This window comes from Sceloporus undulatus, chromosome 2 (assembly GCF_019175285.1).
Source record: "Sceloporus undulatus isolate JIND9_A2432 ecotype Alabama chromosome 2, SceUnd_v1.1, whole genome shotgun sequence".
NCBI lineage: Eukaryota > Metazoa > Chordata > Lepidosauria > Squamata > Phrynosomatidae > Sceloporus > Sceloporus undulatus.
Window position 1 is genome coordinate 313197676 of NC_056523.1, and position 14824 is coordinate 313212499.

At 39.3% G+C, this 14824-nt stretch overlaps 1 protein-coding gene across 11 annotated transcripts in view; it reads right to left on the reverse strand.

Annotated features, from left to right (window-relative positions):
- Window positions 1–5074: 5074 nt before the first annotated feature.
- The window catches only part of NEDD4L (NEDD4 like E3 ubiquitin protein ligase), a 406323-nt gene continuing 396573 nt past the window's right edge, over window positions 5075–14824 (reverse strand). For all 11 annotated transcript variants that reach the window (XM_042448263.1, XM_042448262.1, XM_042448261.1 and 8 more), the window contains 5 exons: window positions 14315–14374; window positions 13345–13452; window positions 12573–12669; window positions 11082–11154; window positions 5075–8629 (listed from right to left, as the gene is read on the reverse strand). In XM_042448263.1, the coding sequence (XP_042304197.1) occupies window positions 8527–8629; window positions 11082–11154; window positions 12573–12669; window positions 13345–13452; window positions 14315–14374 (441 nt within the window). In that variant the 3' untranslated portion in view covers window positions 5075–8526. The remainder of the gene's footprint in view (window positions 8630–11081; window positions 11155–12572; window positions 12670–13344; window positions 13453–14314; window positions 14375–14824) is intronic.

The following is a 14824-nucleotide window of genomic DNA, read 5'->3' on the forward strand; positions in this document are numbered from 1 at the left end:
GGGTATTAAAAATGGAAGAAGGCTCTCTTCGGTCACCTGCTATGGTGGATATGAAACACACAAATATGGTTGGAAGCTGGTTTCTGAAATAAACATTGATTTGTGCCACCTCCTGCATTGCTTGTTCTAGTGTAATATTTTACACTCCTGTGTTCCCTCCAGAATAAGTATCTTCAATGACTTTCCCCCTCTGAAAATCATTTTTACCGTGTCCACTTATTTTGGGCTTTATTTTACAATTTATCATTTGGGCTTTATTTTCCTGTTGGGTTTTTTTTTTAAGCATTGCAACCTCTCCCCAATTTTGTGTTACCTTGTCATCATATCACTTACAGCAGACAAAAATGGCAGCGATGTCAGTTGGCTGGAAGTCATGGAAGCATGGAATTAATGTGGTGCAAGTAACATAGGGGCTGTATAGACAGCCCCAAAAGAGCGGCTCTGTGCCACTCCTGGGTGCATGGCGTTGCAGACACGGCAACTGGACACCACCCCCAACCTGCTGGGAAAAGAAGTGCTGAAAAGGAGTTGCTTTTGCCGGTGCTACAGGAGCGCCATATGGGTCATGTTGTGCCCTCATGCCGCTCCCTGTGCGCAGCAAGACTCAGGAATGTGCAGACACTCCCCTCTACTGAGCCCTACTTTCAGCCCCAGGCTGGTGCAAACACTGGTTTGTACCGGGCCCTAGTTACTTGCTCACTAGTCATAGTTTAGACTAACAAAATTACATTAAAAAACAACACAAGTGTGAAGAAGCAGCAATTTGTAGTTACACTCAAGAGTTACAGAGCATTTTAAATAAATTTACACATTTTAAAAAGTTTTATGCTATTGTCTTATCTTAAGAAGTCTCCCCTCCATTGTTTTTAAAATCAAAAAGTCATGAGCAGTACCATAAGGCGCATACTGAGTTACTTGTACAGAACTGTTAGAAATGAGCTCTTTCCAGTGCATGAATGGGAATAAATTAGTTCTTGATGCTCTGACTGTAATACTTCACAGCTTGGAAAAGTTATTTGGACCAGAACTCCTAGAATTTCCCAATTACTGGGGAACTTGGGGTGGTGTAGTCAAAAAAGTAATTTTTCTACAGTCCATCTCTTCAAAGAAGTACACATTAAGAAATTTAGCCTAGTTCTTTTACAGGTAAAAAAATCCAAATGGCTGGCTTCTCTCTGTAGGCAGAATGTGAGCAATTGGCAATGTTGGAGATGAAAAGTTCTGCATTCCTACTCACCACTAGTAGACTTAGAGTAGAAGGGGCAGGGATGGGGAGGGGAGGCAAGGGCATATAAGGATAGCCTCCACAGCAGCATCCTCTACTGGCTTGTTAATAAATTGTCCTAAACTAGAAAAGGGACACCTGGAATAGGACAACTTGAATGACAAAAGTGAGAAAGGGAGGATAATGTTCCACCAGCACCCGGGTAGCTGCAGGGCCAACCAAAGTTCCCATTTATTTATTTATGACTCCAGTTCCTCTTTATTTTTTATATTTTTGGTGCAGCATTCTGGACAGTAACAGACACCTAGGCTTGAACCATTCCTTTTTCTTTCTCGCAGGCTGCATCTGCAATGCAGAAATAATCTGGAAATTGTAGTTGAGACATGTAGCCTTTTCTGTCAAGAGAGCTCAGGTGCTCCAACAAATGACAATTCCCAGAATTCCATAGCATTTAACCAGGGCAGTTAATGAGGGGTCAAACTGGATTATTTCTGCACTGTGGATGCAGCCAGAATGCATCTGCAGTTGTGTCACTCTTGGGGCATTGTGAGAAATTAAAAAGGCTGGTTACTCCAAGGCTAAATACCCAAAGATTCCAGATTTCATCTGATCTTGGAAGTTCAATGAGGTCAGGCTTCATCACTACTGGGAAAAGGAGCCACCAAGCAACACCACATACTGTAGGCTATATTTCAGAGGAAGGCATTGGCAAACCAACTCTGAGTATTCTTTGCCTAAAGAAGCTGCTGCATTGTGGATTCCTTTCACACAGCGTGGGGCCTGAGATGTGACCAGACCAGCATGTGGATGACAGACCCTGCAGTTGGGCCTAGACTGTCAAAGAGTACACTTGAAAGGACCTCTGTGCATTTATCTTGAAGCACTGTGAGTCTCTGACAAGTTTCTCCAAGTTAATTTGAGAAATGGAAAGAATATTTACCACTACAGTTGTCCCTCCATTTTTGTGGGCTTCAGGTCTTGGTCCTTCATGGATCGGCAAGTGGGAAGGGTTAAAATGGCATGCAAGCAGGAGCTTGCAGCCATTCAAGCTAATGGGGCTTGAAAATCTATCAATTTCCATTTTTTGCAGGGGGGTCCGGAATGGATCCCCTGCAAAAACTGAGGGAAGACTGTATTTATTTCCCAGCAGAATAATGGCTTTCCTCCTCTCCCCACTGAGAAGAGTGCAGTGCTAAGGTTCTTCACCCTTTGCAAAGTCTCTTTGGGAATTATTCTGCATAGAAATACATGCGGTTTTCCTCTGCAATTTTTTTTAATGTACAGAAGATGCGCTTGCTGTAAAACACAAGTGTTTTGTGCAGAACACATTTGTTTTCCTGTGCAAGCTAAGATTTCAGTGCAGTTCTTGACAAGTATTTAAGGAGTCTCTCAGGGCATCATGCTGTACAAAAACATCTTTCTTTCTTTCTTTCTTTGCAGCATAATTCCCTGAGAGACTTTGCAAAGTGCAAATATCCATCAAGAACAGCGCAGAAAATCTGTTTTCTTTTGCAGTGGGAAGTAAACTTGGGAAACTATGGCCTGTTACAGACTGCCAAAATAAAGCTGCTTTGGGTCTCTTTGGAGGTATGCTATTTAAATGATGCATGGGGTCCTAAGAGTTCGGAGGTCGCGCCAAAGCCACACTCCATTTCTAACCACTGGAGCGAAGCTTTGGTGCAACTTCCGGATTCTTAGGGTGCATGCATCATCCACAACATAGAGCACCTGAACTGTATGATATTCCTGCTCTAATTTAGTGTGATCATATTCCCAAATTGGAAAGGCATTTAAAGCTACAGTTATATCACAAAGGAATCAAAGTTCTCCCTATGTACTTCACAACTGCAATGGAATGTAGTTAGTTATTCCTTCTTATTGAAAAATAATTACAAGTTGTAACTAGTTACTTCCCTCTGAAAAACAGCACCTCAGCATCAAAGGGGATGGAAGAAAAAGCACTGTTCTGGACTTAGTTTGTCCTAAACATGTCCATTCCTAATGAGAGTGGATTTCTGTAGTCTGCCTCCTCAATCCAGATTCTACATTGCTCCTTCTTTACTAGGCATATCTGGATATGCCCAAGTGAGGAATTAATTCATGAATGCATGACAATGATGATTTTAAAATGCACTATAACTTGTAGAGTTACAGATGATAAGCAGCTAAAAATAAAACAGAAGAATTACAGAATTGGACAGGTGTAGGACTCATAATGGAAAAAGAAGAAAACAGCAAAGAAATGGAAGGTGATACATTTGTTTCTCTGCTACCATAGGACAAAGGCCAACAGAAGTCTGGGTAACTACTGGGTATTTTGTTTTTTAATTGAAGTCATAATGGACCAAATGGAAACAAAAGCAAAATAGCACCTCGAGGAAAATATATATTTAGGATGAATTTATCCATTTTGTTTTCTGTAGCTTTCATTTTCTTTTAACTCATATTAATTTTCTGCCCTTTTGGATGGCATTGATAAATTCACAATTTGTGAGCCTTTTGAGAAAAGACTAAACGCCAGACAGCTCTTTGTGGTACATTGTTCTCCTGGCTTACACTTTGTGTGCCTACTATATGTATTTTTAGCAAATGGTTTCCTCTAATATATGAATTGGGAGTGCTATTATTCCTAATGAACACATTGTTCTGCACGAGTTCCTGCAATGCACACATTTGTAAAATGAAGAATTGCAAAGCCAAATTTTGGAAAGTGTGAAAACTGCAGGATAATTCTGTTCCTGTCTGCATATTGATTTGGGAAGTGTACATTTTGTTAATTATTATTAAAAATTAAAAATGAATACAATTTTCCAAATATATGAAAGCTACACTTTAAGAAATTCAAGAATAGAGTGTCTCCGGAATTCTCTGATCAGAAATGATCTTGCAAATCTTTCACATGAAAACTCATTTTTTGACTGTGATCCTATGACATGTTTTCTTCATTTCAGAGGCCTAATTTGAAGAATAAGGGAGTACAATGTGGCCTTTCCTTACGTGGGGGATCCATATGCTTGAGCCTCATTGAAAACAATGGGGCTTGTGTATGTGGCACTTGCGCCATTGCCTCTACTGTTGCGCAGCTTTCAGCATAAACTGGAAGCTGCGTATGACGTGGTGTACTGCAATTTTGCTGCTACGGTTGCTAAACAACTGGGAGTTACAAATCCCTAGACATCTATTGCAAATAACACAAATATCTACCAGCTTATTCCACTTTGTCTTCTACCCATCTTGTCATACATATGTGATAGCAGTCTTTACAACAATTAAGATACTAATCCTAATATTTGCACCCTCTCTAAACAGCACAGCAATAAAAAGATTTCAGAAAGTTGAGTCAATCAATCCATGCAGTTTCTCTAATCATTTTGTCACACACAAAATATCCACAAGCAACCTGATTCGTTATAAGATATTCTCAACTTGAAGTGAGGCTCAACCAACTTCTTTCTTTAGTTATAAGTTTATATCGCATGGGGCTAAACCGCTCCCCGGCGCGTTCTAACGGGGGCGAGCGGGGGCGCGCAAGAACGCAATGGGCAACGGATGGGGCCCAAAACGGACTTTATCGCACGGGGACGCCGCTGCCGCCGCCGCACCTTCCCATCGCGTCCCAATTCGGTTCCAGAGGGCGCCATTTCTGGGAACTGTTTCAAGCGTCCCCAGAAATGGCGCCCTTGGAACCGAATTGGGACGCGATGGGAATCGCGCGGCGGCAGGTCGTCGTCCCCCCGTGTAAAGTCGCATTTTGGGCCCCATCCGGTGCCCATTGCGTTCCTTGCGTGCCCCCGCTCGCCCCCGTTAGAACGCGCTGGGGAGCGGTTTAAGCCCCATGCGATAAACTCTTTAGTCTCAAAGCTGATTCTACAGACATACTGATTCTACAGACTAACACAGCTACATCTTTGAATTTTGAGGCTCAACCTGTTTGCCATCCTATCAAGAATACATTCACATAAGTTTTCTCTCTCATGAGATGCACTATACTAGTCTTGGAACTGGACTAAATGTTTTGTTTCAGATCCAGTTTTATCTAAAAACAAAACAAAACCAGCTACACTCACAGAAAATCTTGAAAATATGGAATAGAGAATTTGGCACTTTATTGTTCTGTTTCTCCAGGCAGAGTCAAGCCAGGCTTAAGAAGGTAAAGAATTTGTTTTTAATGGGAATATGACATCTCATATGAGGGGGCTGTTCAAACTCTACTGTTGTTTCCAGGAACAATGCACCACCCCTAAATCAGGGGTGGGCAACTTTCCGAGACCCACTTTTTGTGAAAAGGTCACCTCTACAAAATATTGTTTTTGATTCTTTCTTTCTTTCTTTCTTTTACTCAAAATGGCTGGCCACATCATCTGGGGCAGTTTTGTCTTGCCTTTGCTAGCCTGGGCTGGGTTTCATGCAAGAAAAGCCTTTTCCCAGAATAGGAAAGGATAGGAAGTAACTTCTTGTTTTGGGAAAAAGACTCCTGGGCTTCCACCACCTCAGGGTGATGGAGAAGATGAAATAAAAATACTTACTACCAAATACTATGAGGTGTAGGGGATGTTTTTAGTTTTTTTTTAAAAAAAAACATTTTAAGTGGCCTTAAGAACCACAAATATGATATACTGAATGCTTTCCCCACCTCTGCCTTATGCTTTACTTCTGCCCGGATGGCCCTTCCTTTTGCAAAAATTGTCTTTATGACTAAAAATCTTGAGTCTCTACTCACTGTTTCTTTGATGTGGTGTCTGGGGTATAGATGCAAAACAATATAAAGGAAATGCAACCACCAGAACTGTTGAAGGTGCAAAATACAAGGTTTTTTTCTGGAATAGAAACATGTGTGCAGGCATTCTGGTGGGGCAGGGAAACTAGCAAGGTTAAACAACTTTTTGGTTTTTGAAAGAAAAATTCAATTTGTCTCCTCAACTCCTACCATTATTTTGCCATGCATCATGACTTTGTCTAAAATAAAAATTACTTTTTTTTGTTTCCTAGGTTGCAATTCTATACATATTTCCCTGTAACTAGGCTCAATTAAACTCAGTGGGACTTTCCCTTCAGTACACATGTCTAGGATGGGACTGTTAAGTACACTGAGATGCAAAGACACAATGAATTGCCACAGGGCCAAGGCAACAGGAGCAAACCAAGCATGGGACATTTACTTTTTAGAACTAAAATGTCCACAAACTCACAGCCAGTATGATTAGCAGTTTGTAGATTTTGGAGTTATAATCCAAAAATGTATGTTTTCCATACTGAGCAGACCCATAGGTGAAGATTGGATTGTCAGAAATTCTTATGAAATAGGTAAGTTGTGAAGGAAATTTAAGGCACTGGAGGAAGGGGAGGTGCTAAACTTTGCCATTAGACATTCACTGTATATCTCCCTTTATCTTGCTTTATTTTTAAAGAAAAGGACGGAAATACTGTAGCAAGAAGGGAAGGGGAAATGAATTTAAAAGACTGGGTGCATGATCATGATTTTGTCAGGTAACAATTTAAGAAAATGCAAATTGCCTATGGAAATTGCCAGTTTGAAAATAATTGCTTTTTGGGCACTGGCTATGCTGGTCAGGAGATTCTGGAAGCTGTAGACCAAATAAAGTAATGTTTTCTAGCTCAGGAAAACACCTATGCAGCATGATCCTATACATTTTTATTCAGAAGCAAATCTCACTAAATCCAGTAATCTTATTCCCTAGTAAAATGTATCTGAGGTTACAGCCTCATTGGGATTGAGGCTCCCTTGCCGATTTTGCCTTAGATAGCTAAAGACACGCAGCTGAACAGAATCAGCTCTGCTATATCTCCCACTGCTCCTACAATTCCTTTTCAGGTTGATCGGGGTTACCATGTCAGCTTCTTCCCCTTTAATCTGGTACATAAGAGTTACAAGTTAAGCATATTGTTTAGTCATGCAACATGTCAAAGATTACAAAAGTGATTCAATAACCTCATGTATTAAAGAAATCCTGGTTGGGTAGAAAAAAAGAAAGAAACTCAAACACACAAATACAATTAGTGCTTTCAAGTTCAACACTATAGTTTCGTTTGCTTTACTTCTATCAGCCACCGCCAAATTCACAACTGAAAAGGCATTGCATCAAAAAGACATGGGCAGGGAAAGATATATCACCACATCAGTGTTCATGATTTAAAAAATAAAAATAAAAAAGATATGAGCTCCATGTGGTACATAAAGTGCTTCTAGAACCGGTGCGGTTAAAAATAAAGGAGGAGGGATCCTTATTATAATGATACCATAGCAAATGCATACATATAGAAGACTTTGTGGACCTAGTTTTTCAAAAGTCCCCAAATCAAGCAGTGCCAGGATTTCAAAATGCCTCTAATATAAGGAGGAGAGGATTGCTAGAACAGTCACTATACAAAGGTATGTAACAGGATTAAGCATTTCCCCCATGACAATAATGCCAACCCCATCACCAAAAAAGCTATAATACATATAAATATTATTAAGGAATAGTGAGGCAATTTCTTTATTGAGTGAGAGATTTGGCATGCGGTTTTATATTATGATCCTCCTGTATATATTCTGTTGATCTATAAATTACTGTACATCCAAACCACCAGTTCTGTTTTCTGTCTGCTATCTGTGAAGGCTTGCTGTATACAATTAAAAGGCATAAGGTATTTTCTGATAATATTTCCAATCTGCAGAAAATTTCATACAAAAGGGTTGTTTCTACGATTCCAAAAGATTGACAGCATAAGGCTAAAACAACACAATGAGGGACTTTTGATAATAAAATGCCACTGGCATCTAATCTAAACAAATTAAGAGGAAAACAAAAGAGCTCAATTTTCCAGTATATGATTTTTTTTAATTGTAGTGAAATAAAATTTGAAAAAGTCTAAATCATTTTTAAAAAGTAAACATGAGCTGTAATACTATACCTGTAAAATGATTAATTCCATTCATTGTCATTAGAAAGTATGTAAAACATTTATTAAGGGCTTTTGCCTACAGAGGCACAACATAAATAGAACAAGTCCTGCTGAAATGTAGTCAGAGTACACATCAACCAGTTGGCAATTTGCTGTGGAAATTTCAGAAATACTGTCCACAGGTGAGAGAAAGTTACTTCCAATTGCTGGATTTAGACATCTGCACTGTACAAGAGTTTGCTCCATGAACCAACCACTGTGCAACTGTTCTGCCACTGTCTCTTGCAAATGTCTGTCAGACAAATCAAAAAGGGCACGCAGAACTTGCTCCGTGAACAGAATAGTTGTTTTCATAATAATAGTAATAATAGTGAAGATCAGAAAGTGGCTCCTTCTTAATCCACTCCTTCAAATCCTTGAGCATTTTCAACAGCCATAAGAAGCTTCTCTCGCAATTCTTCAAAAGATTCATATGGAGGTAAGTCAAGGCGATTAAAGCTGAAACAGAAGTAAGAAAGCGTGATAATTACAAAGGTGAACTATTTCCAAATCTGTATCTGTTTTTCAGGTTGTAAAGTGACTTGAGGAAGTGCCTTGGTTATTGCTCCCTTAAAGGAATTTTAAGGGAGTCTAAGAGCTGGAAAGCAATTAATTAAAAACTGTGAGTTACCAATTATTTTGCCCCAATTACATTATGACTGTAATTTAATAAGTGATAATTCACTCCTTATGTGATGTATGTAACTATTAGACTGGATCTGCACTGCAGAAATAATGCAGTTTGAGATTGCTTTAACTGTCACGGCTCAATGTGATGGATCCCTGGGATTTGTAGTTTGCTGTGGCATCAGAGCTTTCTGACAGAGAAGGCTAAATGGCTCACAAAACTACAAATCCCAGAATTCCAGTGCATGGAACCATGGCAGTTAAAGTGGTGTCAAACTGCATTATTTCTGCAGTGCAGATGAGGCCTGTCACTTTTGTAGTCATGGGGGTATGCCCTCACTAAATTGTTTTGTAGACATGGGGGTATGCATACACTAAATATTAGATGGTTCAAACCCTGGCATGTGTTGTGCCTCATGCTCTGTTGTGGGTGCTGAAGTGAAAATCAGGTGGTCAGAAGGTGTGTGTTTGTGTATCACAGGCCAAAGTCGTGCAGGATTTTTTTTTAAAGTAATGGAAAAGTAAACATGGAAAATGACATTTAAAAAAATAGCAACCAACTACATGGGAGGGTATAACTATAAATAATTATTTTTAAAAGAAACTTTCCAAGCTCTGACTTGGTTCAGCTCATGCTGAACCATGAGCATGGGATTTTGCCAATACTGAGATTGCCAGTAAGAAAGGAAAATGTTTCTTTTTTTGATAATATAGGGTAGATTATGCAAGTATGCATACACATGTGCAGGAGCTAAAGAAAGCATGCACATTAAAATTATGTAGTTTTAATACCTACAAGGATATTACAATTCCAGACACCTTCTCACTCCACTGATGGTGTTAGAACTAGATGGATTATTTCTGTATAATTCTGAATACTCCATGAGCATTATCCCATGGTGGTTTTCCATCATCAGAAAGCATTTGAGTTTATTCAAGCCAGGACACTGAATCACCACCAAACAATCTCTTGGTCGGATTGTACTGCAGTGTTCTTTGCTTTATCTGACTGTTCTGGAGGGTATCCTAAATTTCAGGAGCAGACTTTCAGGAGCTACAATAGCTGGATGTATTCCTTGTGAGAGTGGAAAATTGCCTTCTCCCATCAGAAACCAGAACATGCTCTGATAATGCAATTCCATATTTTAACTCTTTTAGAACATGCAGTAGCCTAATCCAGCAATGTCTGAGGGCAACTTTCCTGTTGTTGCTGGATTTCAAATCTCATAATCCCACACCATTGGTTCTCTGGTCTGATGGGATTTGAAACCCAAGACTACTTGGAAGGTCACAATTTGCCAATCCTTGGTCTAAACAGAGGAGCAACAGAAACATAGTTCATGGTAACAATTATAAATTGTAACCTTTTAAATTCAGTGTGATTAGAATTTTTATTGTTGGACATATATACCTGCACAATTTTTTCTGACCCCATGTGTTCTTACCCAATAAAGTGCATTCTAAATCAGTCTTGGCAAGCTCAACTCAAACTAAACCCAGATGCTATAACAATCTTAACATAATGAACATTTTAATATTTGCCTTTTTTGTATTCATTGTTACATGAATCTAGTGTATGGAAGCTGTGGAAAAAGTCCTCACATTTAGCTGAATTAGGTTAATGTCAAATTCAATAATTCCTATAAATAATGTTTTGTAATTATAGCAATAGCAGCTTCATTTATATACCGCTTCATACTGAATTAAGCAGTCTTTAAGTGGTTTATAACTGTAAGCTAATTGCCCCCAACAAGCATTTTAGCGTCTTTGGAAGGATGTAAGCCTGAATTGAGCTTGAGCCCTGGCTAATATTGAATTCGCAACCTTACAGTTTTGAGTGAGTGACAGGCATTTAACCACTGCACCACCAGAGCTCCTTTTTTGTACTGTAGCTATGGATGTGTACCCTAGAGTTACGCATCTATAAATGCTAGATATTGGCTATCCCTATGGAGTCATGACTGTGGCACAACCATAAATGCCCTCCCCAAACTACTATGCCAGGTATCAGTTGTATTAGGTGAAGGAGGTCTGTTCTGCTGGTGTTTGGGGTGCAGGTTGATACCACCTCCTGTCATTAAGTGAGGCAGCAAAATTCAAAATCAAAATCTGATTATCATAGTCTGCTCACTTGCATGAGAGGGGGTGGAAATGTCTTCTACCTACACCCCACTCACCAGCAGAACAGATCTCCTTTGAACAAAGTGGCTGATGCAAGTCAGGTAAAGGGATGCTACTTAGTAACATATGCACAATCAATGTTATGTTTTTGCTTATTACTTACCATGTGTGAGCTCTGGGTAATTTCTCAGGACTTCCCCATTGCTCTATTGTAAACAGCTGAGGACCATTTGAACCTGGATGGAGAGCAGAAGCTGATGAATGGAAGAAACACCCTTAAGGTACTCCTTGTAAAGACTGTTACACATCTGTGGTGGTCACTGTACAATTAGGCTCCTAAGAAGGAATGGCCTATTGCTAGACATGGTTGTATCTTTTCCATGACCAAAATGCTCTAACTGGGAAAGGTGTGTGGGGGGGAAATGCTGAACCTGTCATGACCCCAATCATAAGGAGAAAGACAAAGGGGAAAATAATCCAGGTAAAACTGCAGTCTTGTTGGGCCTAGACTTGATAATGGTCTCAACAATGACCTAGAGCCAAAACCTGTCATTCAAAAGCACTTTGAGACAAAAGAAAATAACTCTTGGACCAGATTTCTTGAGGGACCAGCCCTCTTTACATCAGAGCCAGGACAAGACAGTATCTGCACTATTGGCTGAGTACCTGCCAATGTGGGGACTGAAAGAGCTAAGGAGGGGGGTTACACCACTGTAAGTCACAGCTGTGGCACAGTGGGCCATTCACTCTACAGCAAAGAAAAGTGCTTTGATTGGGTCTCTGTTGTTTCCTGTCTAAAAACGAGATCCTTTACAGCAGGGTTGGAAAGTTCACTGTGGCTGCATCTGCATTTCAGAAGTAATCCACTTTGACACCACTTTAACTGTCATGGGTCAATGCTAAGGAATTCTGGGGATTGTGGATGGGAGTGAGGACTATTAACTTGGCAAATGCGTCTCCAGGCCTGGTATGTGTAGATATAACCTGAATGTAGGGGAAGGAGATTCTACAAGGGAAAACTGGAGCAGAGTATGTGCCAGCCTTTTGCAAATTCCTTTCCGTACTCCAATCCCACCTGTATCAGACATCTTTCCAGTCTGATTACCCAGTTGAAGACAAACAAACAAACAAAACATGTGCCAGAGAGGATCTATGGGCAAGGTAAGAGTTAAATACCTCTTCTTGATAACTGGGTTATCTGCAAATCCAACCCTTAACCTTCAGTGGAAGTTTAACAAAGTCTGGTTCAGGAATGCTTTAATTGTGTACTCCTGCATGGCAGATGGTTGAACTAATGGCCCTTGCAAGCCCTTTCAGTGCTATGATTCTAGTCTATGTAGTAACAAAAAGGGTTTGCTTCCTTAGTAGTAGTTCTTCCCTAACTCTTTGCTTCCTCTGAGATTCCCTTAATAGCTTCACTTAAGGAGACAGCTTGTGACAAAATTTCATCTATAGCTTTAATCACATATTAAGTAGAAAACTTGCTACACTAATAAAAATGGTTTTATTCTGTGCCTTGTGTTTGTGATGATGACAATCTTTCCTTAGGCATGTATTTAAGGCTAGAAGAACACACCTGTTGAGTTGTTTAGCACTGCACACTGGTGAAATATTGGGTCCAAAGACACAAGAATGAGCAAAAACATTAACTCACCATAAAGCTCAGCAAATCCATTCATAGGCACTCGTGATGTCCCAGTTACAAACTGCAGTAGTCTGATACGTTTCTCAGCATCCATCAGCAGAACAGCCTATAGAATAGACAGTTATAAAACCTTATGGATGCTTTTATAGAGATATCCCTCACACCAATTTGTTGTTGTTAAGTGCTCTTGAGTTGACTTTGACTCATGGTGAGTCCAGACGTGAGACACCTCCAAGCACCCTTGTTCTCAACTGCTCTACTCACATCCTGCAGGCTCAGGGCCATTGCCTCCTTAAATGAATCTATCCACCAATAGGGTAGAAATAATAACTTGGTTCTTACGTTAGGATTTAAAAATTGATATTGCAATCTTACAAACAGGCAGGGGTGTACTGCATTCTGTGTTTGTGTCACGTATAAAAAGAAATCTGTGCTCTTAAACAAGAGCATAAGAAGAAATCTACCGGAAAAGACCAAAGATCTGTCTAATATAATATGTGAACAATCCCAGTGGATATCCAGTTGTCTAAAGGAATACTACAAGCAGGACATGATTGCAATAGCATTCCCATAGTGCTGATGCTCAAAAACTGATATACAGAAGCACATTCCTTCTGGTACTCAAAGGATTACATAGAACCATCTTGATTAGTAGACATGAATTTTCCCATCCTCAATTAATTTCTTCACAAATATGTGATCAGAGATCACTGTTTGGGTCACAGAAGGGAGTTCAGAAGGCAGTGAGTCTCACTCATTATATTGAGCATTATGATTTTACCTTCCAGAACCACTGAATGACAGGATGGTTTGGACAATATCCATTCTTGTAGATGGCATGTTGTCTCCAATCATTGACATCAACATCACCAAGACCACACATTAGCAACTGCGAATGAATGAAAATTTTGAGATACACACAATAACTCTTATGCTAGAAATTTATTATGTTTTCTGATATTCCAGCCCCTCAAGTTCCCTGTTATCTTAGTTTTATGCAGATTATTTACAAAATGAAGTATTATTTTCTTTTCATTAAAGTTTTGCAGAATATTTACCAGTAGATACATAAAGAACTATATTCATATTGCTATACTGAATACCAATAACAAGCTTGGCTCTACAGAACAAGACATATCTTAATATATTTTTACAAGTGCATCCAAGGGCAATTTTGTGTAATGTGTAAACCAATAAATTATCTACACTGGGTTGTAGAACTGCAAACCCCAGCTGTGGGAATTGGCTGGGCTGGCCACAGCTGCTGCGACTTGCAAGTCGACACCATCAGTAGGTAGCATCACTGCCATGCTGATTTATATAAAAACAGGTTAAACATCCCTATTAGTATATCCCATTCACATTTACTCAGATGTTAAGTCTCATTGGCCTTAATGGAATATATCCAAGGTATGTCACGAGTAGGCCCACTGATATAAATGGGATATATGTAAGTGGTATGTCGCTAAGATTACACCCCTGTAAACTAATTGGGACTTTCTTCTTTGTAAACTACCTGGAGTAGAGTCTTTCTGAAAAAAAATCAATATATTACTATGGACCTCCATATAAATCAGGGAAATTGTTAGGTAGCTCATAGCTGTGTACATGCTAAGGCACAGTGAATCAATATAATTCTCCCCACCCCACAAAAACAACAATGCAACCTTTCTACTTGCTATATCAATATTCTAGAAGAAGAATACCATGTCTAAAAGTAAAGACAAAAACAAAAACAAAAGGCAACTAACCTCCAGCTCATTTTCATCAAAGATTTTAATTAAATCAGTAGGCAGGAGTTCTGTAAAACCCTGAAACCAGAGGATGGGGAAGGTGGGAGAAAAGACAGAACAAAACAAAAATTCATTCAAAATATATTTGACTATCTCACAAAGAATGCAAAATCTAAAGCATTTTTTTAAAGTTAGAAAACCGTTTTTAAAAACAATACATCATTTCAGAGTAAAATTAAAGCAAATATCGTATTCTTTTAAACCTCAGCAACATATTTTGCCTCTTAATGCCAAGTAAATATGGTGAAAAAAAGACATAAAAAAGACATAAATCATGAAAGCATCCCAGTCTGTTCACTGGAATTGGGTTGGGGTGGATGCTGTTGGGATGATGACAGAAATGAAGTATTTCAAACCCGTCAACCATCCTGGGATTATCCACACTGATGCAATATGACTAATCACAAAAGAGAGAAAGAAAAGTTCTATTCTGATTATATACATTTTGGCACCTTTGTAATTGCCTTC